General features: G+C 39.4%; 1 protein-coding gene across 20 annotated transcripts in view; it reads right to left on the reverse strand.

Annotated features, from left to right (window-relative positions):
- The window catches only part of ROBO2 (roundabout guidance receptor 2), a 968,715-nt gene that overhangs the window by 24,287 nt on the left and 919,990 nt on the right, over positions 1-24,438 (reverse strand). For 13 of the 20 annotated variants that reach the window (XM_053386472.1, XM_053386490.1, XM_053386480.1 and 10 more), the window contains 5 exons: positions 22,431-22,712; positions 21,962-22,087; positions 20,044-20,200; positions 13,919-14,179; positions 7,200-7,414 (listed from right to left, as the gene is read on the reverse strand). In XM_053386472.1, the coding sequence (XP_053242447.1) occupies positions 7,200-7,414; positions 13,919-14,179; positions 20,044-20,200; positions 21,962-22,087; positions 22,431-22,712 (1,041 nt within the window). The remainder of the gene's footprint in view (positions 1-7,199; positions 7,415-13,918; positions 14,180-20,043; positions 20,201-21,961; positions 22,088-22,430; positions 22,713-24,438) is intronic. The other 7 variants (XM_053386491.1, XM_053386489.1, XM_053386488.1 and 4 more) reach the window with 1 other exon arrangement.

A 24,438-nucleotide genomic window follows, 5' to 3' on the forward strand; every position in this document is an offset into this window, starting at 1 on the left:
TGTACTACCCAGGACAGGATGGGGTTGTGCAGAGTTGTTAAGGCAGCAGAGAGCATTGTTGGCTGCCCACTCTCCACCTTAGAGCAGATTTATGCCACAAGGTGCCATAGGAAGGCACTGGACATAGTAAAAGATCCATCGCATCCTGGTCACTGTCTCTTCGAGCTCCTGCCGTCGGGACGGAGATACAGGACGATGAAGACAAGAACGAGCCGTCTTAAGAACAGCTTCTTCTCCAGAGCGATCTCGGCCCTGCATGGGAAGCCTGGACTTTGAAAGTCATCTAATCTTCCTTGCTGTACTATACTGTATTGTTTTAATTAGTGTTTTTATGGAGCAGTCAAGTAATTTCGTTGTCCCTGAGAGGGGGCAATGACAATAAAGATATTATTATTATAATTGTAGGAACGGGTACAGCCAGAATGAATGTGGCTGCCTTCAGGATCAGACGTACTGTGCCTCTGAATATCAGTCACTAGGGAAATACAGGAGAAGGCTATTGTGCCCATATCCTATCTGTGGGCACCTGGTTGGCCACTATGGAAACTGGAGTAGATAGGTCTTTGCTCTTATCCAACAGGGCTCTTTTAACGTTCCCTTAAAATTTGAGCACAAGGATGAGCAGCAAATTTGGTTTAAATCTGGCTTTAGGAAACTCCAGATCTAATTTTGTCACAGATCAGCTGTGCCTTTTTCAAACAGGATGAAACAGGCTCCAAGCAGGTGTCCATTTCATACAATACAGCGCACTCTATTTTCCAGTAGCTTGTTTGAATTCCCATGCTGTCTGTCAGCTGCAATTTTTTCCTCCTGCTGAAAGCAGCAGTAAGCACTTTATCTAGAACAAAATCCACTATTTGAAAAAGCTGAATTCTCTTTTTATTTTCCATAAAAATTTCAAGGTGCTGAAGCAATCAAAAGTTATAAATAAAAGAGGAAGTGGGGGCTAGACTCACAAGTTTGTTCCTGGACCTTAGTATTACCAGATGTTTCTGCAGGTTAAAAAAAGAGATGAATATCATTCTTATTCACATTTAGCATTCTGTTTCTTGAAGCTAACAAGCCCACGAAACAGTAATAGGCATCTATACTGCACTCTTTTAAATACTAGTCTTTTCATTCAGATGCAGTTATTTTCTAGTGGTTCTACTTGAAAGAATTGATTTTATACACCTCAGATTCAAATGTGAAGACTCTGGCCTTAAATGGATGCTATGTGGCAACAGAATTTATCATGACAGTAAGAAGACATGAAAACCAATGGATATGTCTATGATTCTACAAAGCTGGGGACCATATTGCATCAAAATACAGGCAGGGTATGTTCACACCTATATTCCGAGAAAGAGACCCGTGGACTGCACTACTGAACATTACTAAAAATTGAGCCTACCATTTGCTCTACCATTTCAAAAGGGCATAGATAAATTAGTTGACAGTGTTCATTTGCATGGGTTTTTGTGACCTATTTCTACATAAGAAGTGGGCAACCTTTTTGTTCTTGAGAACCGAGTTATCTGTGATGCGACTGGTCAGTTAGTGAAGTATTTTTATTTATTGATTTAGGGGGGAGCAACTGGGCTATGCCCATGAGTGAGGGTGCACATGCAAGCGGTAAGCGGAACAAACACTGGTGATGGAAAGAGTCAAAGATAAAAGTGTTCTGGATGAACTAATCTGGAATGCATATGACCCTGTTTAAATTTTTGCCTTGGCTTCTTCAGATTAGAATTTCCAGTCCTGCATAGGTCTATGTAGAAATTAGTCCTGCTTGTTTTGATGGGTTACTCTCAAATAAGTAGGTAGAAGTTATTTTTTTTGTTTTTGCTTTAAAAAGTACAATGGGTCGATTCTGCTACTTTTCTGGAAAGCAAGTGGAAATAATCCCTTTCTACTTTAGTGTGCTATATAAACACATACACAGCAGAAGCCTGCTTATTTGTTCTCAGAACCCCTCCCTCTCAGCCATAAAACCAGGAAACAAGTAAAACAAAAAATAAAGTATTTTTATGAAATAAAATGTTGCTCCTTCCAATTATTCTGAAACCACATGGGGTTGAGAGGCAAAAAGCCAGGAAAAATAAGGTGGAAACCAAACTGAAAGGAAGGGACTCTGATGGGATAGAAGTATGGGACAGCTTCAGGTGGTGTCAAGGGCCACGTAAACTGAGGTCCAAGTCAAAGGTTCCCCACCTGTGCTATACTTTCACACATGCACAGTGTACTATTAAGCTGCTGGAATCTAGAGGGAAATAAATCTTACAATCACAAATTATTTTATGGTCCTTCAAATTCTGGCCTTGGTTGCACATGTTTTGCAGTCTCCAAGGTGCTGGATGAAGTTCTTGGTTTTGGCTAGACCGAGACTTAAAGCCCCTCATAATCTATAGCTGTCATAGGACAGCGGTCTGACATAGCCCAATGTGAATTATGTTTTATTGAGTTCAGTGCTACATACACGTGGGGATGTGTGTGTATAAACCTGTAAATTTCAGTTTATCTCAAAATGAATCTATCTTTCATAGAATTTCCACAGCAAAAGAAAGCCAAAAAGCTTTATTTTCACTAAAGCGATTGCTCCCCCCCCACTTTGTTTTAATAGCTTAATGTAACTTCAATTTTTGTCTGCGTTTTGCTATTTAATGTGGTAGACATATTTACGAGGTGACAATATGCCATAATTGCAGTCTGAATATTTTAGTGAGTCTTTTATACAATTAGATCCCCAATGTACTATAAAGACACAAAAGACAAATGAAAGAGTAATAGAGCCTTGTATTTAACCCTAGCCCTAGCCACAAGTGACAAGGAAGTGTGTGCAGGTAAGTGAGCAGGCTGGTGGAAGAAGGAAGGGGTGCTTCACCCGTCATCTACATCCAGCATAGAACCAAGTCTCCTGCCAGAGGAAAAATGCTCCTTCTTCTTTTGGCTCATTTAAAAAGCTGCAGTGATGTGCTTTAGGTTGAAATGCTGCTTATTATCATCATAAACAGGAAGACTCATAAAACAATGCCCACACAGAACATTTTCATTCTGCCAGAAGTTCTGACTATTTTTGTTCTTTCTGTTTTATATCTGGGCCATACTATGCTTTAAAATAGACTGGGCCTCCTTTGGTCAAGGATGAATTTTTTAAAAATGGAAAATTGTAGCAGCGTAAAAGTTGAAACAAGGACAAACACCTGTTACTTTGGGACTCTTGCCAGACAAGTTGCGGTTAAATTGTGGTATAACATGTTTAGCATTGTTATCTAAAAGACTGCTTGTGGCATCTGTGAAATGTTTTAATGATTTGGCTACGCAAGAGAGTCTACTTCTTAATCACTGCACTGGCATTAGCCACAGGAAGCAATGACATCAGCAATGGTGACAAGGACTGGCACACGTTACCTTTCTCCCCTGCCTTGTCATTGCGATGTCAGTGGCCAAGTAAATGAACCACAATAATGTCCTCTGAAGAATAAATCAGGGTTGCACCTGAAAGTAGTAATATAGAACACACAAGCACATAGCACAAGGGAGGGAAATCTGTCCTTTTAATTATTATTTTTTAAGCATTCATTTTACTGTGCAGGCAGTGTGGCAGACTTCATTTAGTGGAAATAAGGTGTTCATGGCTTAATATGAGCTCTGAGAAGGGGACCTGCTAGATTTTGTATCTCATAAAAATGGTAATGCAACAATTAGCAGGGTCATATTATAAAGCACAGATTTTACTCTAGCTTAATGGATCTAGGGATACACATTCATCAGCAAGGATGGATTTCGCATAAAACGACATGTAAATGAATTGATGACTGATCATAAATTAATTTTAGTGCTGAAGATGTAATGGAGGCACAGCAAGATGCCACTTTATCATAGTATTTTACTGCTCAGCAACATTTGAACAACTACTTAATGTTCTATGTGCATGCTAACAGCTTGAATAAATTTGACAAAATTTTGTGCCTTTCAGCAATATGGAGGAGAGAAAAAGATTGCAGGGAAAGATTGAAATTTCAAACAGAAATAAATTTGACTAAGTGGCATAAATTCATTTTTCATTAATGTTTATAAATGCTTTGATGATGTTTGCATCTATAAAAAGTGTCAAACTTATATATTGCTTGCATTTTGTTCATTATAATGTTCTGGAAAGGAAACAAGTATATAAAATATAGATTCCACCTTATGTTTAAATGTTTAATTTTCATTGGGATACTGTTATTCATGTATGATAGACAGTTTAGATCAAGGTCTAATTACCCAGTATTAGTAGTGCCTTTCTTTTATTCTTGTATTAATCTTTTAGCATATTTCCCAAAGTCTGTTGGCTTCCATGTATGAAACTCCCCATATTTGCTTCCGTAGTAATTACAGCAAAGATTTCATGTTATCGTATCCAGTAGTACAACGTCCACAGAATCTATGTTACATTGTGCTTAATGCATGTCCCAATATGTCTTTATTAAGGGGGGAAAAGATTTTATAAAACTTTTGATACTTAAACTGGATCTCCTATTTACAATGGTCTTAAACAAATCATAAGACAAGGACATAGCCTGCTTCCTCCACAACCCGAAAAACCGTGATGTGGGGGGAAATGGAAGTCCTTCTGCCCAGCAGAGTGGCAGAAAGAATCTTTTTGCCTCCAAAAGGAATTGTTCTTTATGGACATGGGTTATTAGAATCTTAATGCCCACCTTCAACTTCTTCTCTGGCCTCTGTATCTACACTTCTGAAATATAGGTAGGGAAAAACAGACAGTGATAATCTTTGATCTTAAGGGAAGGGGTTTAGCTTAGAAGTAGAGCACATGCTTTGAGCAGAAATTGTCCCAGGTTCAATCCCTGATATCTCCAAACGGAAATATAGTCCTGTCGTAAACCCCATAGAACCTCTGTTGCCAATATAGGTAATATTGAGCTAGATGGAGGAATGGTTTGATTTGTTTTAAGGCAACTTCCTATGTTCTATTTTGCCTACCATATTCTTCAGCAAATAAATAAATGCTGAACTTTGATGCATTTGAATTATCAGAGACAGAAGGGTCTCTGATCTATTATGTAAATGAATAATCACAGTGCAATGGAAAAGAAAGCATTCATATACAAGATTAAAAAAACAGAAAGTCAAATAAGCTAAATGAAGAAAATGTGTGGGATATTTCTTTGGCAACCAAGACTGGGATATTCTGAGTGTCCTCCTCCATCTTGGACCTGTCAACTTCATACTAATGGTAACAAAGAGAGTTAAGTCTTCTTTCCTAACTTGAACTTCACCCTTTGAAAAGGTGATTCAGAATCATGTTTGCTTTCTTTTATGATCACTACTTCTACCACTAATGAAAACAAGACACTGATTATGCTTTCGTACAGAAAGCATAAGGAGGCAGAAAAGGATACATAAGAAGATATGCAAATCCATTTGGTGTTGGCCTAATTTTTTCGCCCCTATCACTTTGTTCCGTAAGGGTTTGGCACAATAACAAAGTATTAGCATTTTAAAAATAATGACGTAGGCAACTGAAGGCTTCAATGAGCAGTGTTGGTTTTTAAAAACCAGAATTTGTAATCAATATACTTGTACATTGCTAGGAAGAAAAGAGACAGTGACTTATAGAAAAGCAAATATGCAAATCATGCACGCGTACACACACATATAAAGACTGACATATTAATACATATAAATGAATAGTATTTTGGTAGCAGGTTTTAAAATACATATTATCACTCTAAGACCTTCGATGGATTGCTACAGGAATGCTTCCCTAGACACATGCAAAAATGCACAGTATTACAGCCAGGAGGAGATTATGCTAAAAATTCCAGCAAATTCAGGTAAAGTGGCTTAACATACTTGTGCACTAATAAGCCAATCTTCCAAATTCAGAGACTTAAACTTGTAACTACAAGTCTTCAGTTGGATCTGGATTTCAAATCACAGCAGTCAAGCTACAGTTCTTAAATCTTAATTAGCTTGGCAAGCAGCCTGGCCCCAGGGCATGGGGAAGGGAAACTGGAAAGTGGGAATAAAGCACCATTTCCCTTAATTCAATGACACAGAGAGGGAGAGAGGGAAATCCGAGGTACTGATGCTTCATTACTGTCATATTCCCACTCTAACTGGAAACTGCAATGTGTTTTCATAGCTGCAGTGTTTAGATAAGGGCATAAAAAACCCAAACTCAAAACAACTTGCAAGGCACACAGAAGGAAGGCAAGTATTACAAGACGCTGCATTAATCTGTCTTCAGCGAACAGAAATTTCATGAAGATATATTCAGAAATTAGTACTGTCCCATAAAGATCAACAACTGAAGAGATGTGCAATATTTTTAATGAGCTATATAGACCATGCATGCTTGGGCTTCAATAGACCTCAGTCAACCTAGATACAGTACGTTAAGTGCAGGTCCAACATCAGTTGAAATGAAAGTCTGCTGAAGCCTAGAATGAGGTCATGCTATTCATGTAAGAACAGCACTTTCTCGCAAAACGGAATGGTTGTCTATCTTCTACCAACAGCAGTTTTATTATCAATTCAGGCTGGGCAAGCTTAGTTTTTTCCAGGTTGGACTTTGATTATTCTAGCTGTAACATCTTCAGACATGTGAGGAATAAGAAACAGTCAAGCAAAAGATGTTCGATTAATTAAATGGGATTTGGCTGAAAGGGAAGAATGATTAAATATGTAGTGGGCACAAAATAAAGGTGTCACCACATAGCTGTTCTTTCATACTACAACTTGTTCTGAGGTTATTCAGAAAAAACATCTTCTGACATTCATCACTTTTACAAAGCCCCAAAATAAAATAAAAAACATAGAAACCTTTTATAGATGTCAGCTTCTCATGTTGTTCCTGAGATACAAAATATATTTTTTAGTCTAGCTGCTTTTGCTCTACCCCCCCCCCCCCCGCTCCACCATACATGTAATAAACTTGCTTTCCCAGTAAAGTGAACTTTCTATGAAAGCTGGGATATAATTGATTTTTCTTTCATGTTTTTAAAGCTTTTTAAAATTCATGAATTTTCTTATCATTTGCAGCAAAGCAAAAGCATTTTCAAATCCTTTAACAGTTGTGAGCAATATTAACACAACTTTTTTAAATGCCACAGAAATAGAGCAGAATAGAATACCCTTAAACATTATTTTATTTAGAACACATTTTACATCTTTACTAAGCCGGTTCATTCTTAATTTTGTTTGCCTACCTGTCACTGAGCTGTCTAGATTGTCCATGCTAGAGCCTGGAGTATGCTCTAGTCCTCTCAGTGGTCTTGTGATTTCTAAAGCTTCTTCAATATCATCCTCATCCTCATCTTCATCCTCTGGAATATCTGTTTCCAAATCTGATATTAGAGATCCAGACACATATCCTAATGGTGGAAGTGGAGTCTGGGGTGGCTGAGTATTGCTTTGAATGTGCCTAGAGCAAAAGGGAGAAGGCAAAAGGGGAAAGCACTTTAAAAAGCTAGAAACATGATCCAGTCATAAGCCATATACTGCACTTTGCTGGGAATAAGTCTCATTTAACTCAGTGGGACTTAAGAGGTTTTAGGGGAGGGGTAGTACCTCTGGTGGGGAACACGCCACGCTCCTTCTGGAGTAGTTTGCTCACCTTTGGTCCCCACCCTGCACGCAACTCTCACCTGTGGTTCCTAGAAGCTGTCAGCCTGTGGCAGCAGCCAAATCCCAAGAACGGCTTTAACTGGCTGGCTAAACCAGGTGAGGGTAGCTAATGGGCCTCAAACCTTTGGTGAGTTAGGGACTTGCATATGAAGGCTCCAGCGGACTGAGCAGACAAGACCAGTAATGGGTTAAATGGTCAAGAAGGTGGTTTCTGCATGTGCTGTGGAGGGAAGTGAGGGGCAGATGGGGCTCATTAATCTCAGAAGGTAGCTCATCTAGGAGAAGGAAAACTATTGACTCTAATCCTTGCAGGATATCTTCAGGAGAAGAAAAGGCAAAGGAGTAAACTCTCCACAAATTTGGAGTGGATTTGAATGGTGCCTTGTATGCCTCCTTCAGCAACTTCTGCGGCCAAGCTGGTGCCCTGCTTTCCTTTGGACATCAGTGAGGGTTGTTTTTTTGCCATTTAAGTAGTCCAGGACTTCCATACATACTGTCTAGGCTTGTGCCCCAGGGAGGACACTTCAGTGCTGGTAACGCAGTAATTTGACTTCACCCCTGGAGACACACTCCATTGTTTCTTGAGACAGACAGATGCCAAAAACAGAATAGGATTAAGCTGTTGAAACTCCATTTATAACAAATAGTGAGATTTAGGGTGATGTACTTAACACTTCCACTGAAATCTCTCAGATTTCTATGTGCTTTTGCAGTCCTTTAGCCCATCATGATCACCACAAATAAGAAATACAGGGTGAGTCTTTTAAAAGAGGACTCACCCTGTAGAAGCAGAAGGGGGGGAAATGTTTCTGAATAATTTGTGGGTAGCCCTAAAACAACTTCACTCACACGACTATTTCCGCATTGTATAACCAATTGTTACCATGGATTCTACACTATTGTATGCCAACTGGTACAAAACATGAGGAAACGGAAACAGTGGTTTTATCTTTAAAATGATGCTAGGGTCATGAATGAATAAGTACTATGGAAGAGGCCATTCCAAAGATATCAAAGAGCTAATCTCTAATATATGTTAGATATATTAGGCTAGAAATTTCAAGCCAGATATATAGTCCAGAATCCATATCATTTGAGATTTTATCTGACCTTATTCTTACTGGAATGCAAGAAATGACAACTGTATTTTTCACCCTATAGGATGCACTTTCCCCCCTCCAAAAATGAAGGGGAAATGTGTGTGCGTCCTATGGGGCAAATGCAGGCTTTCGCTGAAGCCTGGAGAGCGACAGTCGTCGGTGCGCACCGACCCCTCTCGCTCTCCAGGCTTCAGGAAGCTATCAGCAAGCCTTGCACGCCCGGCGGGAGTTCCGGAGGGCACCCCGTGCTTCGGGCAGATGTCGGGCTTCCCCTGCCCCAGCCCTGCGCCTGGGGGGGGGAAATAATTTTTTCCCCCTTTATTTCCCCCCCCAAACTAGGTGCGCCCTATGGGCCGGTGTGCCCTATAGGGCGAAAAATACGGTACTTAAACAAATCAAACATTTATATATCAAGTTTGTGTTAGTTATCTTTAAGTAGTTGGCACATATAGTAGCTTAATTACTGGGCTAAAAAAGGTAAAGGTAAAGGGACCCCTGACCATTAGGTCCAGTCGTGACCGACTCTGGGGTTGCAGTGCTCATCTCGCTTTATTGGCCGAGGGAGCTGGCGTACTGCTTCCGGGTCATGTGGTCAGCATGGCTAAGCCACTTCTGGCGAACCAGAGCAGTGCACGGAAACACTGTTTACCTTCTTCCTTCTCCTCCTCCTGCTGCTGCGAGGTTGAGGCAAACACTGAGAGAGCTTGCCTAGACTTCACACAAATTCCCCAGATACAATGCAATATGATAGCTAGGTACTTCTTTCTTAAGGGCTAAACAGGAGTCAGAGTAGTGACAGCTACTGCAGATTATGCACCAATTCAGGTTGAATTGCCTTGTTGGCACTTTGTGATAAATAAGTGGGTTTTGGGTTGCAGTTTGGGCACTCGGTCTCTAAAAGGTTCGCCATCACTGGGCTAGATCAAAGATGGTTATGTTGTAATTAGGTTCCTGTTTAGAAGCTGCATAGCTTCCTAGGATGAAGAAGTCATTTGTGCATAAGGTTATCTCTAGGTCAAATTTCATACTGGATTTTACACAAGATACCCAGGGGGAAATATATATATATTTCTACACTAATTCCTCCTTAATGACATATTTTTAAAACAATAATCTATATTGCATGCATTCATTTACAGAACCCCTGATAAAATATTCAAGCCCATTCACTGGGAAATATCGTTGCTATTTCTTAAGGTGCTGGCATTTTTATTTTTATTTTGCCTGTTAGCCTTTTGAAAATTATGAGTATCATTGCATTTTGTTATGGTCATTTAAGAGTACTATATCGGCACATCGTCAGTTTATCAGATACAGCTAACTGATACAATTTATCCAATACTGAGTGTGTAATTCCCCATCTTAAAAGCACAGATTACATAATGAGATTCATGATGTTAACTGACACCCAAAGTTGCACCTGCAGTTTGTATGCCACCACAGGAAGCGTAACAGCTGCAAGGTACAGGCTGAAAGCATGCCAGGGCATGCATCTGTGTCCTGCCTGGCACAATTATACATTTAACCTAGACCTGAATTAGCTGATGCCTGGGCTTCTGGCTTGTTACATAAACAAGCTATATCCCATGGAGGAGGTGGCCTAAGCACCCTGTTGATTGGCTGCAGCTTGCAAACGAGGTTGGAGTACTGAAAATTGTCCAAGGAAAACAGCTGGCTTTGGCATTGGCAGAAAATTCATACAAGCCTCTTTGACCTATAATAACTCTTTCGGTGTAAGTTGTGGCCTTTGTATGTCAGGAAACATTCACTGGCACTATGCCATTTAGCAACTTTATGTCACTTAACAGCACACGGTTTCTTGTCCTGCTGAAGTTTTCTTTTAATTTTAAAATAATATTTCTACATGTTAAGATGTACAAAAAGCCTGTGACATTCTATTCTATAGTTCGAGTTGGTTTTGCTCTGTTTTTCAGTCCCCAAACAGCCTCTCTCATATAGGTGAACTACTTTGGTATCTTCTTCTCCCTTTGAATGAATACCAAACAAGAATTCAGATTTATGCTATGAATATTTTTAAGCAACTGCTTCCATAATCTCTTTTACTCAAATACAGCGGAATTGGGAGGTTATACTTGTCAGTCCTTCAGCTTTCCCAGAATGGGATCTGAAAGTTTTTATTCTACAGTTTCTTTACTAATACAACCTGAAAGAGACATTAGGACTTTCCTCAAGAACAAGAGTGATATCCAGTTATGACTGATTTCAAAAAGCTTAAAGAACTACTGGGTGAGGTCCTGTGGTCAGAAATACTCAAAGAGAAGGAAGTCTAAGATGGTGGGAGTTTCCTAACGGTGAAATATTGAAGACACAAATGCAGACAGAACCATCAAGAAAGAAAAGTGGGAGGCATCTAAAGAAACCAGTGTGCCTGCAAGAGGAAATTTAAAGAGGAGCTGAGATGTAAGAAGAGCATGTATAAGAAATGGAAGAAAGGAAAAATCACAAAGTAGCCAACAGCCGGATGACAAGAGAGAAGGCAGAACGGCTTCACACCTACTTTGCCATTGTCTTCACCCAAAAGGAAAGCGGTGCACAACCTGGTGAACACAGAATAAATGATGCAAGGAGGGAGTTGCAGCCTGCTAGGAAAAGAGGTGGTAAGGGAAGACCTAGTTACTTTAAGTGAACTCAAATCTCCAGCACCTGATGAGCTGCATACAAGGGTACTAAAGGAGCTTGCAGATGTCGTATCAGAAACTCTGTCTATAATCTTTTAGAATTCTTGGAGAACAGGTGAGGTCCCTGCAGACTGGAGGCGGGCATATGTTGTTCCCATCTTCAAAAAAGAATTATCCAAGTACCAACCAGTCAGCTTGACAACAATACCAAGAACAGTTCTAGAATAGATAAAGGTTGGTCTGTGAGCACTTAGAAAATGATGCGGTGATTACTAAAATCCAGCATGGGTTTCTCAAAAACAAATAATGACAGATGAATCTCATTTCTTTCTTTTTCTTTCTTTGGGATAGCGTTAGAAGCTCGGTGGATCATTGGAATGCTGTGGACATAGTATTCCTTGATTTCAATGTGGGTAAATTTGTTTAGTGGCATTGTGGTGTTTATGCTTCTAACTGACAGTCCCCCATGAAATTATTGTGGAGAAGCTGGTAAAATGTGCGCTGGACAAGTTAACTGTTAGGTGGATTCGCAGCTGGTTGATTGACCAAACCCAAAGAGTGCTCACTAATGGTATCTCATCATCCTGGAAAAAAGTGACAAGTGGGGTGCCGCAGGGTTCTATTCTGAGACCATTGTTGTTCAACATCTTTATAAATGAATTGGATGGTGGAATTGAGGGGATGCTCATCCAATTTTCAGTTGACACCAAACTGGGAGGGGTAGCTAGTACCACAAAATACAGAATTAGGATTCAAGATGATCTGAAGTGATTGGAGGACTGGGCCCAAACTATCAAAATGAATTTCAGCAGGGACTAATGTCAGGTTCTACATTTAGGCAGGAAGAACAACCTGAACAAATATAAGAAGGGGAACACCTGGCTTGCCAGTAGTGCATGTGAAAAAGCTCTAGCGGTCTTAGTGGACCACAAGCTTAGCATTTGTCAACAGTGTGATGCAGCAGCAAAAGAAAAGAAAAAGCTAATGCTTTTCTAGGCTGCATGAACAGAAGTCTAGTGTCTCAATCAAGAGAAGTACAGTGGTACCTCGGGTTAAGTACTTAATTCGTTCCGGAGGTCCGTTCTTAACCTGAAGCACCACTTTAGCTAATGGGGCCTCCTGTTGCCGCTGCGCTGCCGCCACACGTTTTCTGTTCTCATCCTGAAGCAAAGTTCTTAACCCGAGGTACTATTTCTGGGTTAGCGGAGTCTGTAACCTGAAGCGTATGTAACCCGAGGTACCAATGTAACAGGCCCGCTCTACTCTGCCTTGTAAAGAGGAGAATGAGATGAGATATGATCGTCATATTTAATATGACTAAATATTTAAAGGGCTGTCACAAGGAAGATGTACCAGGCTTGTTTTCTTCTGCTCTTGAGGCTAGGACCCAAACCAATGGCTTCAAGTTGCAAGAAAGGAGATTCCAACTAAACACCAGGAAGGACTTTTTGATAGTAAGAGCTGTCTGACCATGGAATGGACTCCCTTGGAAGGTGGTGGACTCTTTTTTCTTGGAGGTTGGATGGCCATCTGTCATGAATGCTTTAGTTGAGATTAAAGGCCTGAATAGCTCAGCTGGTTAGAGTGTGGTGCTGATAACACCAAAGTTGCAGGTTCAATCCCCGTTTGAGACAGCTGCATATTCCTGTATTGCAGTGAGTTGGATTTAGATGATCCTCAGGTTCCAACTCTACAATTCTATGATTCTATGAATGGACTTCCACTGGAGCAATGAGACCTCATTCCTCTCAGATGCAGCCCCCCTGCATGCTATCCAAATCTGCTCCAGAGGGCTGGGGGGACATTCCAGGACAGATGTAGAAGGTTACATCAGGAAGAGAGGTAAGGAATGCCTACTCAAATGACACTGCATTTCACCCATTTTGTGGGCTTTGATGGTTGTTTTTCATCAGTCAAGATAACTTGATGTTATAACATCCAGAAAATGGGTGTGTTTTACTGTATGGTTACAGAAGTCTTCATTAAATTACAAGTTCCCAAAAAGTACAACTTAAGGTATAACAGTGCTTAGGTTCACGACCTGTATAAGATAATTATTTTGAAGAAAAGAGATCCTCTGTGTGTGTGCTTTTTAAAAATAAGCTAACTGAGCTAATCTTAAAATATTCCATGCATTTTTAACACATGGTCTAGGAATGAATTTAGTAAAACATATCTCTGTTGATAACTATTATAAAAAATACAGATTTTAAATGCCTCCATAGTTATCAATATCCAAGGAATGTTCATGGGTTCAAAATCCAGCAATGGGACATGCAAACTCTTTCCCGTCAGGCTGCAAAGGAGTCAGAATCTACATCTGACAAAATCTTTTTGTTAATTGGTTACTAAAGGCACAGGCAGATCCTTCAAGATGAGAATTACGTTCTCAAGCGATGTGACTTCTGATGTTTTTCATTTCCCAAATAGTATCTGGGTCTGCCACATTTACCATGTTTGCTTTGTATCTGTGAGGACAGCATATGAGAACCTGCTAAAAAGAAAGAAAGAAAGAAAAGAGACTTTGAAAGACAGCAGTGGCTTTGTATCTGCCACATTTACCATGTTTGCTTTGCTATATCAAACTGATAGGCCCTGGTAAGTTCATCAAGATGGGCTTGAAGCATAGGTTGCATCTCCTCCCGTGGAGAGGGCGTGAGCGTGGCAGTGGACTGCTGCCCAAAGGAGATTGCCGGGGAAGAGGCCACTCCTCGAACAGGAGGTGTAGGAACTCTATCATCTTCCTCTTCAAGCTCATCCTCCATTCCCTGATGCAAATATGTCTGGACTGGTAAAGGTGGGCACCAACCATCACTGTCATACCTAGAATAGAAATGGTTTAGGTTTAGGCTATATATAATTCATTGAAATAATGATACTGTATATTATACTGCATACACAATGGGGAATCTATTTTGTGTTATGAAAACAACAACTAAGAAACTTGAATAACCTAAATAATACCTGACTCCATAAAACCAGGCACAGACTCCCCATTTATTTCAGCAAAGCTAACACTTAATTTCACTCTTTATCTTTTTGATATGATAAAGGGCAAAAAGGGCCCAACCAACAGTGATACCGAATAAAATCTATTTGTTAATCTCATTTCTAAATGAAGCAATTTTTTCAAGAGCAAAAGAGTAAAACAAAACAATGAACATGTCATTTTCAGTACCAGTTATTATATATTATGTTGGTATTCCAAAAATCTCTAAAGTTAAATTTGTGCAATGTGGATAAAAGGATACAAGAGGGCTGATCAAATCTGATCAGTCCATCAATTTCCCTGTTTCTGGCACACTACCGTGAAAGCAAGTTCCACGAAATACATGGGACTCACTTCTAAGTAGATGTGCAGCTATGGGTTGCAATCATTAAAAGGTTTGTTATAACAAAAAACTCAGATGGAATTCTGCTGTGCAATCAGTTACCAAGCCTTATGCAATAGTTTTCCACAGAAAATCTATCTGCTTCTTTTTTTTTAATTGATACAGCAAAAAAAGAAAAAGAAAACACAGATACAGAATTACACACAAGAATAACAATAAACACAAAATTTTCTTAACAACCAATAAAACATAAGTTAGTCTTAACACTATAGACCCGACCTCCCATCTATTCCTTATTTCAATTTCATATTACTTATTACCAATACACACTTTAATCATAATTTAACTTTTTCTTAATATATCTTAACTCTTATGTCTAACTTTCAACTATTACTGAAGTTCCTCGAATGCTGCAACAGAGTTTAAACTACTGTAATTATATTTCATATATTCTTTGAAAAACCTGCCATTTTGAAACAAATTCCTGTTTTGGTTTATTCTTTATTTTTTCTGATAGACCATCTAATTTGGCATATTCTGTCAGCTTTTGGACCCATTCATGTATAGAGAGAATTTCAATACTCTTCCATTTTGCCACGATGAGAACTCTTGCTGCTGCCGTAGCGTATAAAAAGATACCCTTCATTTTTTGTGGAATATCCAAATCCAGTAACTTCCAGGAGATAGGCCTCTGTTTTTTTCTTAAAAGAGATATTTAGCATTTTTTGCAGTTCTGAGTGAATGCTCTCCCAGTATTTTCTTACATAACCACCACATGTGGTAGAAAGTTCCTGAATTACCTCCACATCTCCAGCAATTACTTGGCACCTTTTTATACATTTTTGAAAGTTTCCAGGGTGTTAAGTACCATTGGTGTTGCATTTTAGAAAGTTCTCTCTAATAGTATAACAATTTGTGTATTTCCAATTGTTCTTCCACAAATTTTCCCTTTGGGACATAGTTATTGAATGGCCAAAGTCTTGTGACCATCTCACCATGGCCGCTGTTTTAGAAAGAGTTTTTCTTTTAGAATTTACAAGATCAGATTCAAATCGGGAAATTTCTGTTGAGAACCCCTTTTGTTTGTCAGATTTAAATTTTTCAAATATCTGGTGGTATTGGTCTGAGATGTATTCTCTTATTTCCTCGAAGCTTTTTAATTTTAGTTGGTTATCTTCGTCTTTTAAAAGTGTTTTATATGTTGGCCAACTTTCCTGGGTATTTTTCCTTTTTACAGATGTGGCTTCTATTGGAGAAGTCCACCACAGGACTTTAGGCTCCATCAGATCTTTATATTTTGCCCATAATGCAAAGAGTGACTTTCTAATTCAAGTCATATTAAAGAAGATTCTGACTAAACATCAGGAAGAACTTTCTAACAGTAATAGCTGTTCAACAGTGGAACAGACTCCCTTGGGAGGTTGTGGACTTTCCTTCCTTGGAGGTTTTTACGCAGAGGTTGGATGGCCATCTGCCATGGATGCTTTAGTTGACATTCCTGCATTGCAGAGGTTTGGACTAGATTATCCTCAGGGTCCCTTCCAACTCTAAGATTCTGTTATTCTATTTGAGGAGGTGGGAAGCTCCAGTAACAAATTACTGTCATTTTTGTCCTTACTGCTCCCTTCCAAAGTGTCTCCATCATCATTACTTTGCTTTACTGCCAGCCTTGATCCTCAAACTCTTCTTAGTTATTGAAGGGAATGGGGAAGAGAGTTTTCATTTCTACAAATCGTTCTTTAGGTAAAGGGATTTCCATGATAATGAAATATAAGGATATTAAATTGTCTTTTTTCAAGAGAGCAACCATAAAACCTTTTGCTCCTATTTGCAAATCCTTTTGATTTTAAATAAAACATTGGCTGATTTGGTTAGCAAACAAAGCAAACAATGCACTCCATAACTTATTTTTAGATATGCTTCATAACAGAAGCATAATGGTGACGCAACAAGCAGGCAGTAGTATTGGGTGGAATGAAAGGAAGGCATTACTGGTGACAACCCTTAAGCTGTTGTGGCTACTGAAAGGGATGTAGCAGAAAGACCAAATTGCATTTTGTGGTGCTTAATACTTCTGGCCTTCCCATTTCTTCTCAGGGTCAGGCACTGGCATCTAAATGCTCTGATCACACTGTGACCAGGAAGTAGCAGCCAGTTGAAGGTCTTGCAGTATGGGGCTGTCTGCCTCTCCCACTTACCTGCTTGTTACACAGGTATTCTTTTAATAGTAACATATTACTTGCATATATTAACTCTATCCCTCATATTTAAAAGTCAGTGGAATAAAATGGAAAAGCTTCATTCTTCCTGTGCAAACTTTCCTTATTTTTCCCCTATAAGGCACTTGCCTTTTCAAATTTAGCTTTCTTCTTCTAACAATGCACTTTCTGGGGCAGGGAGAACTGTGCTCATTATCACTGCAATATTATAAATAACTGGAAAGTGTAATTGAAAGACAAACATTGTAAAAGCTATGGCTGAGCTGTGTGAATCTTGAAAGTATGCTGTCAGCATCACTGATTACTTAGCTTTAAATAACCAGTGTTGTCTTGGTGACAAATAAAATTCTCCCTGCCAAATAATAGATACTCTACACAACTGAGAAGCCAAGACCTGTGTCACAAAGGTTTCTCTACAGATAATGCATCAATTTACCTGTCTTATTTATCATTGTGGTGTCTTAAAAATATATGGGAGTTATTTGTCTTTTATTGCACAATTATCTGAGCTGAGTACAGCAAATACATTAAAGTGCAGATATCATTATTGAGGGTGGTGGGGGGGGGAAGAGAGGATAATTATTAATCAGTACCACTTGAAGCAAAGTGTCTTTCTTTGTGGGTAGACCAAGTGCCCTCTTGAACAAAACATTTTAAAGGCAAATAGGAATCCTGTTAGTAGAGTATTTTGGGGTGAAACAGATTCTCTAGAATCATTTTAATCAGAATTTAGGCCTGGCTACAGCACTGTGATTGCTTTGTGATCCTGAATAACTGATAACCTGTGCTGAGGGAAAGACAAGGTATGTTGTCAATTTTTTGGCTTTCAATACCATTGACAATGGTTAACTTCTGGAGAAGGAAGCCGGGTTGGCAGTTGGTAGGAGCTGCTTTGTGGTGGTTCCACTTTTATCTACTGTTTGATAGATGTTGCTTGGTTTTGTGGAGTCTAGTGTTCCATCTCGCCAACCAAGCTGTTTTAACATCTACATGAAGCTGCTGAGTTGCATCATCTGGAGTTTTGGAGTGCACTGTTTTTCATATGCTGATGACATTTACCTTTATTTCCCCCCCCCCTCTACAGCTCAAGCAGATGTAGCAGTGAATGTACTGACACCAGTGTATGTCCTTGAAAATGGACTGGATGGGAGTCAGTAAACTGAAGTTTAATCCAGACAAGACTGAGACACTGTTTGGGAGACACTGAATGGGATGCATTCTGCTCTCGATGGGTCACACTCCCCTTGAAGGAGCAGGTGTGCAGCTTGGGGGAACTCTTTGATCTGATATTGTCACTGGAGACCCTGACACTCCATGGTATCAAATACATCCTACCAACATCTGCTGGTAGCCCAGCTGCAACTTTATAGGTATAGCTTTGCTTCAGTTGCCTATGCTCTGGGCTCCTAGGCTGGATTATTGGGACGGGGGAAGGGGCTTTGGTTTTCACCACTTTAAAAAGAAAACAACTTCTTCAAAGTTCAAGGTTTTTCCAAGTAGCCCTATCTTGGTCAACCAGCCAACTTACTTAGCTGCTAGTATGTATGATTATTGTTTTTTTTATTCCTTTCAGGAACACTTTAGGCAAAAAAAGACAAGAAGTGAACCCATTCACAGTCATCAAGACTGTAACACACAGCTGCTGCTGCTGCTGCTGCTGCTGCTGCTGGGATGTTGCATTATACAGGGACACATCATTTTCTACACTGACTGCCAGCAGCTCTCCAGAATTTCAGGCAGAAATCCTTTCACAAGTTTTCTTGGAGATGCCTGGGATTGAACCAAGAAACTTTTGCATACAAACCATGTGCTCCAACAGAGCTATGGTTCTTTCACTAAATGTGTATGAATAAGTATGATGATTAGTGGACTGGGAATATTCTGTGTTAACTGAGCTGAGAATGTGTTGTGTTCTAGCACAGGAAATTTATAACGAACTATTGTTTCAAATAACACACCCATATTTATAGATCCTTTTTGTAAAATTTAAATTCTACTGGGGTTTATTTTCACAAGTTCAAGAACAAAATGACGCTGAATTACTGCCAAAAAGATGTCCCTGGCATCTCTTGCAAAACAAGCACTAAGGATAAGTTGAGTTACACAGATTTTCAAAAGAAAAATATTTCTCTCTGTATGTGAATACACATGGATTTTCTACAGAAAATCTCTGTGAACACACAAAGACATACAATGCATACCCCATATCAATTACAACTAGTTTAATGCTGGCACAAGCCCATATCAAACAACAACAAAAAATATTTTTCCCACCCCAAAAGCTAAAATTGCTTAGCTTTTGAAAATTTCAAGGATGTGGACTATCTATTAGGAACTATGGTGAGAACATAAAGAGAGGAGGCTGGATCACAGATATGCTTTGTCCAAGCTACTAGACTTTGCTAATAGAAAACTATAGGCAGAAAGTTAACCCCAAGCCAATGGACAATATTTGGCCAAGGTTTTTTTGTCCACCCCCCCCTGTACTGCAACAATGTGGCTGCTGTATTAGCAATTTTCAAATAGCCAAGCAGGAGATGGTGCTGCTGAGTCCCATTGGAGATTATTGCATTGTTTTCGCTAGAGTATAGTGAAGGGACAGTGGCAGTGTTCCTCACAGTGTATGGCCCACCATCCAGTGTAGTATGGATGTCTGAGATGGAACCTTAACACATGAGGGCAGGGACAGGTCAGCTGCACAATAGTGGGGGGAGGCCAGGGGCACAGCCCTGCCCCACCACCCCTTCCTGCATTGTCCTTCATGTAAGCAATGCATGAAGGTGCCTTTAAACTTTGGAAAACTAGGAGGGATTCAAACAACTATATAGTATGAAAAAGGAATGTCCAAAATTTAGTGCCATAAACACATTGTATTGCAGGCCCATTGAAGATTGCATTATCTTACTATTGGCAACAGTGTGTACATGTGAGGGTGCATCCAACAATTGTATTATGAAGCTGTTTGCTGAGCTACACCTAAAAGGCCTTCTGCTCCACACATATTAGTCCCCTCATATCCAAACACCAGAATCTGATTGGGGTAAAAGGCCTTACACACATTACACACCACAGCTGTGAGATATTGCATTCCACTACATTCAAAATGGTCCTTCCCCCTCAGAAAAAGATACCTTACCCTCCTTCTTGCTGATCCACACCATAGTGTTCTAGTTCTGTGCCTGGAAGAGGCTGTATTGGAGGGGGTGGGAGTGGAACGTTGGCCCAGTTAGACCCATTATTTTTCTGAGGTTTGGAAGTATTTTTGTTTTTCTTTTTCTTCCCTCCTTTCCCACCTGAAATCAAGAAACATTACAGAAGTATGAAGAAACAAACTTGACTATTTATATTTCCTGAAAGAGCTCTGATTCCAGATGGTACACTCAAAAAAAGAAAAAGAAAAAAAGAAGGGAGAAGAGAGGAGTATTTTTATCTTAGCAACATCAGCAGCAACATGTTATAGTTGTCATAAGGTTATAAATAATAATAGGGTGGAATGGAATGAAAATAGTCTGTATAATTGCCCGGAATTACTTCTTTTTATTTCACACACTCCATATAGCTTAGTCACAATGAAGCATGCGCTGAAAAAAAGTTAAAATGTACTTGCTATATCAAAACTATATTTATTGATTTATTCACGTCTGCTCTAAGCCTCCGTGCAGTCATTGTTGGAAAAAATAATAGACTGCAGCAAACTCTTTCAGATAGCAAATCGCAGTGTATTCATAATACCATTTTGCATAATCTCTCTCCCTCTCTCTTTGGAAATGAGTTGTTAAGGACACATCCAAAAACTTTACTGTTTGAGTTTCTTTCTCTTTTCATTCACAAGGCCAAATGTAGTTGCGAAAAATGTAAATCGCAAATGTAACTGGTTTCTTACTGAAATCATATTGGGACATTCAATTGAAAAGTATGGATGAGTTCTTTTTGTAATATTTTATGCCCATGTAATTCAGTGGTCTTTTCACTCTAGAGAAAAAGGACATATGTTATAGAGAATTGGAAGAGGACCAAATAAACCAACACGGAAATGAGGATTCAAGGAGAAAAGAGATAGATGAATAAAGGATAATTTTAGTTAACGTATAAAACAATGTGATAGACAATTAGGGTTATGTAATGAATCCTGAGGAGGAAGAAGGCAGCAAGGCACATGAATATAAATGACCACGCAGTGGAACATGTATATGTGCGTGCGCATTTGCATGTTTGTAATAAAATAAACTGAACATTTGGAATAGGAACTGAAAGCATCACAGGGACTTATAGGGAAATAAAGCAGAAGAGCAAGGGGGGGGGGAGAGTGCTGGAATGGCAAAAGAGAAGCTATTGTAAACTAGCCTCATAACATATTTTTAGAATGTATTAAGAAAATGGCACAATTCTGCACAGAATAATTTAACACAGAAAATTTGCTGCTAATCCATTTTGCAATGGCAATGTGCAATAATTATAATACAGCATGCAGCATAATACCTATACTTTATGCTTGTAGGCAGCTCTGAAACTTTTAGAATGATCACTATCATAAGAAGCTTTTCTATCAATTCCATTATATTGCTATGGGTGGATTTCTTGATACGAGATAGAAATATTGTGAAATCTCAAAGGAGTTGGGGGCTTCAATAATGATACAACCAAAATATTAACTTCATCATGAAGCTCCTCAGAGAAGGACAGTGCTGTAAAGTGAAGATTGATTTACGAATAAAGTCAGCACTGTGCCAGAAAAGTGAGAATGTTACAAAATAAAATTTCCAATCATGCTGAAATACACAGGGTACAAAGGCTACAAATATTTTCTTATTATCTCTAAATGGGTTTCTTGTTCGGTTAGGGCAAATAAGGCACACTTCTTTTTTATCAAGCTCATGGTTTTCCAGATGATCGTGACACATTCACATGTGTCTAAATGGAAGGCAAACTGCAATATTTGAACACAAGCTCTGGGTACAGTGATCATTCTTCCAAGGTTATAATTAGTTTGCGTTTTTTTAAAGCTTCTTACAAGCACAAACACTTCTCCTTACACGCATTGTATTGAAACCAACCTGAGAGGCTGCCACTTCTTTCTGAGCTGTTGTGAGAGCTGGTGGTGCTGAAATCCTGTGACTGGTTGTGTGGCATTCTATTAGACAATCCCTCAGCCAATCGGTAGTCAGGGATGTAAAGTAAGGCTAAGGGTTAAAGGGCAAAGGTCACAGTGCCATCATGTGATTAGTTTATAGCACATGCACAACATGCAGTTAGCTGGTAAACAGTGGATGTGGCAGGACTGTGAAAAATATTTAAGTTAATATATTCTAATGGTAGCAGGGGTGGGGGAAAGATAAGCTGTGATACTGGCAAAAGCTAAAGCAAACTAAAATCGTAACACAATATAGTTTGTTGCATAAGTATAGGATACATGCAAGGTATGCAATTAGTTAAGGGAAATGGGAACAAAGAAGGACAATTTTCTACTGTGCACAAGAGATTCTTACAAACAATTGTAATAAGAAAAATGAGAACTAAAATCACCATTGTTGCCTTTGCTCTGATCAGGCAGAGAATAACCAAATCCCATTAGGTCACTTTTTTGCTGAATCGAACTTTTCCACTGAGGATCTGGTAAATCAACTGCCAATTCGTGGATGCTGTTGGAATGCAGTATTTGTGTTGTGGCGTATGGGGTAGCCTGCGTTATTTGGCTGGAACTGTTGTAACTAGTTTTGGTAGTGAAGTCAATGCTGCTGTAAATGGCTCCATCAGAAAGCATTGTGGCAGTTTTATCCCCTTGACCTGGCACCGGAGGCAGCACATCTGTGATGAAAACAGGGAAATGAAACAAATCAGCATGGGAAAACCCCAACAAGAAGTTTTAATATAAAAAACAAATGTGTCATTCTGCACGTTTGCATTTCAGCTGAGACAGTGTCCATGAGCCAATGGAGGGAAGATGATGTACAGCCATCGCCTCGCTATCAGCATCTGTGACAAACTTTCCACTTGTCCTTCACGTCTCACTGCCTAAAACCATCTTTCTTCCATACCTTCAGCTGTGAAAGTGAAGTTTGGAATATTTCTGTCCTGAAGAATGTTTTCAATTGTTCATTTCATGTCAGAGCCAATGAAACTGTCTGTGCTCCAGGGAAATGATGAAAGGAGTCACTCCACAAATCATAGAAGAAACCATCTCCCTCTGCTTTCCCCTACCATCAAGAAAACACCTTAGGAGTATTGCACAGAACTGAATGAACATGGAACAATCCTCAGATAATTCTTTTCAAGGTATGCAGAGCTTAAATGTTTTTTCTTTTTCTTTATTTCTTTCCTGCTGAACATTATCTGGCTTTATTTCTGAAGTTAGCCAGACATTTTTTTCCTGACAATAAAGAGGGGTGAAAAAGATATGAATAAATCATTTTGAAATGTGTCAAGATTTCAGCAGCTCTAAAGAGAATTAAATGATCAGTCAATTATTTTGCTAAACTAAGCCTTTGAAACTGAAGGGCAGCTTCTCTGGGAAAAAAGTACATCTAAATTACAGTTAAGCCATAAAAATATTAAAATACATTTACATGATATCTAGTAAATATGTCATGTGTTGAACCAGGGAACTCCCTCACCCATTTATCTATGTCAACCTTCCCCAACATGGTACCCACTCCAGATACTTTGGACTACAACTCCCATGAGCCATAGCCAGCACAGGGAAGGCTGATTTAGATAAATCAATAATTTTAATCTTTTGGCGTGCTGAAGACCTGATCATGTATCTTCACAGTGGCAATCTCTGACACCATCTCTGACACCAGGTTCAAAAAGTTAATGTTTCTGACTAATGAAGGTATACCAGTTGCATAAGGCTCAATGAAACATCCAGTGCTGACAGAAATGTTGAACAAATGCATATATCAAGCTTCTGAACAGTGGACAGAGCTTAACTGTTGTGTTTACAGACTTTAATGAATACTACATGATTATATCAGATAAGAGGATTATTATTTTGCAGGTTGGATGTTAAAATAACTTGTTTTGGTATTTGCTTTAAAATGTTACTTAAAGGAGGTTCCTATTTCCTTGCACTAGTTTTCTTTCCTGCACTAAGCCAACAGCCCATATTTTCTCCTTTCCCATCAACATGCAGGTTTTTACAGAGGACTTAGTTTGAAATCTCCCTGGTCAGAGACACTCCTCCTTGTGAACTACTGCTAACAGTTGACAATCTGGCTCCAGTTTTCCAGTGGAAGTGCTCTGGGAGTCTTCCTCTCAGCTTCAGCTGCCTGCAATTTCAGTCCTGTTGTCCTAAGCCAGGCATAGGCAAACTCGGCCCTTCAGATGTTTTGGGACTACAACTCCCATCATTTCTGACCACTGGTCCTGTTAGCTAGGGATGATGGGAGTTGTATTCCCCAAACATCTGGAGGGCCGAGTCTGCCTATGCCTGTCCTAAGTTTTCATTCCTTGGACAGCCAACACTTGCTGCCACTGGAGCTTCTGCTGGCTTCTTTAGCTCCAAACTCAAGACTGACTCTTGAATTGCTGT

This window comes from Podarcis raffonei, chromosome 4, assembly GCF_027172205.1.
Source record: "Podarcis raffonei isolate rPodRaf1 chromosome 4, rPodRaf1.pri, whole genome shotgun sequence".
In the NCBI taxonomy this organism is placed as follows: Eukaryota; Metazoa; Chordata; class Lepidosauria; order Squamata; family Lacertidae; genus Podarcis; species Podarcis raffonei.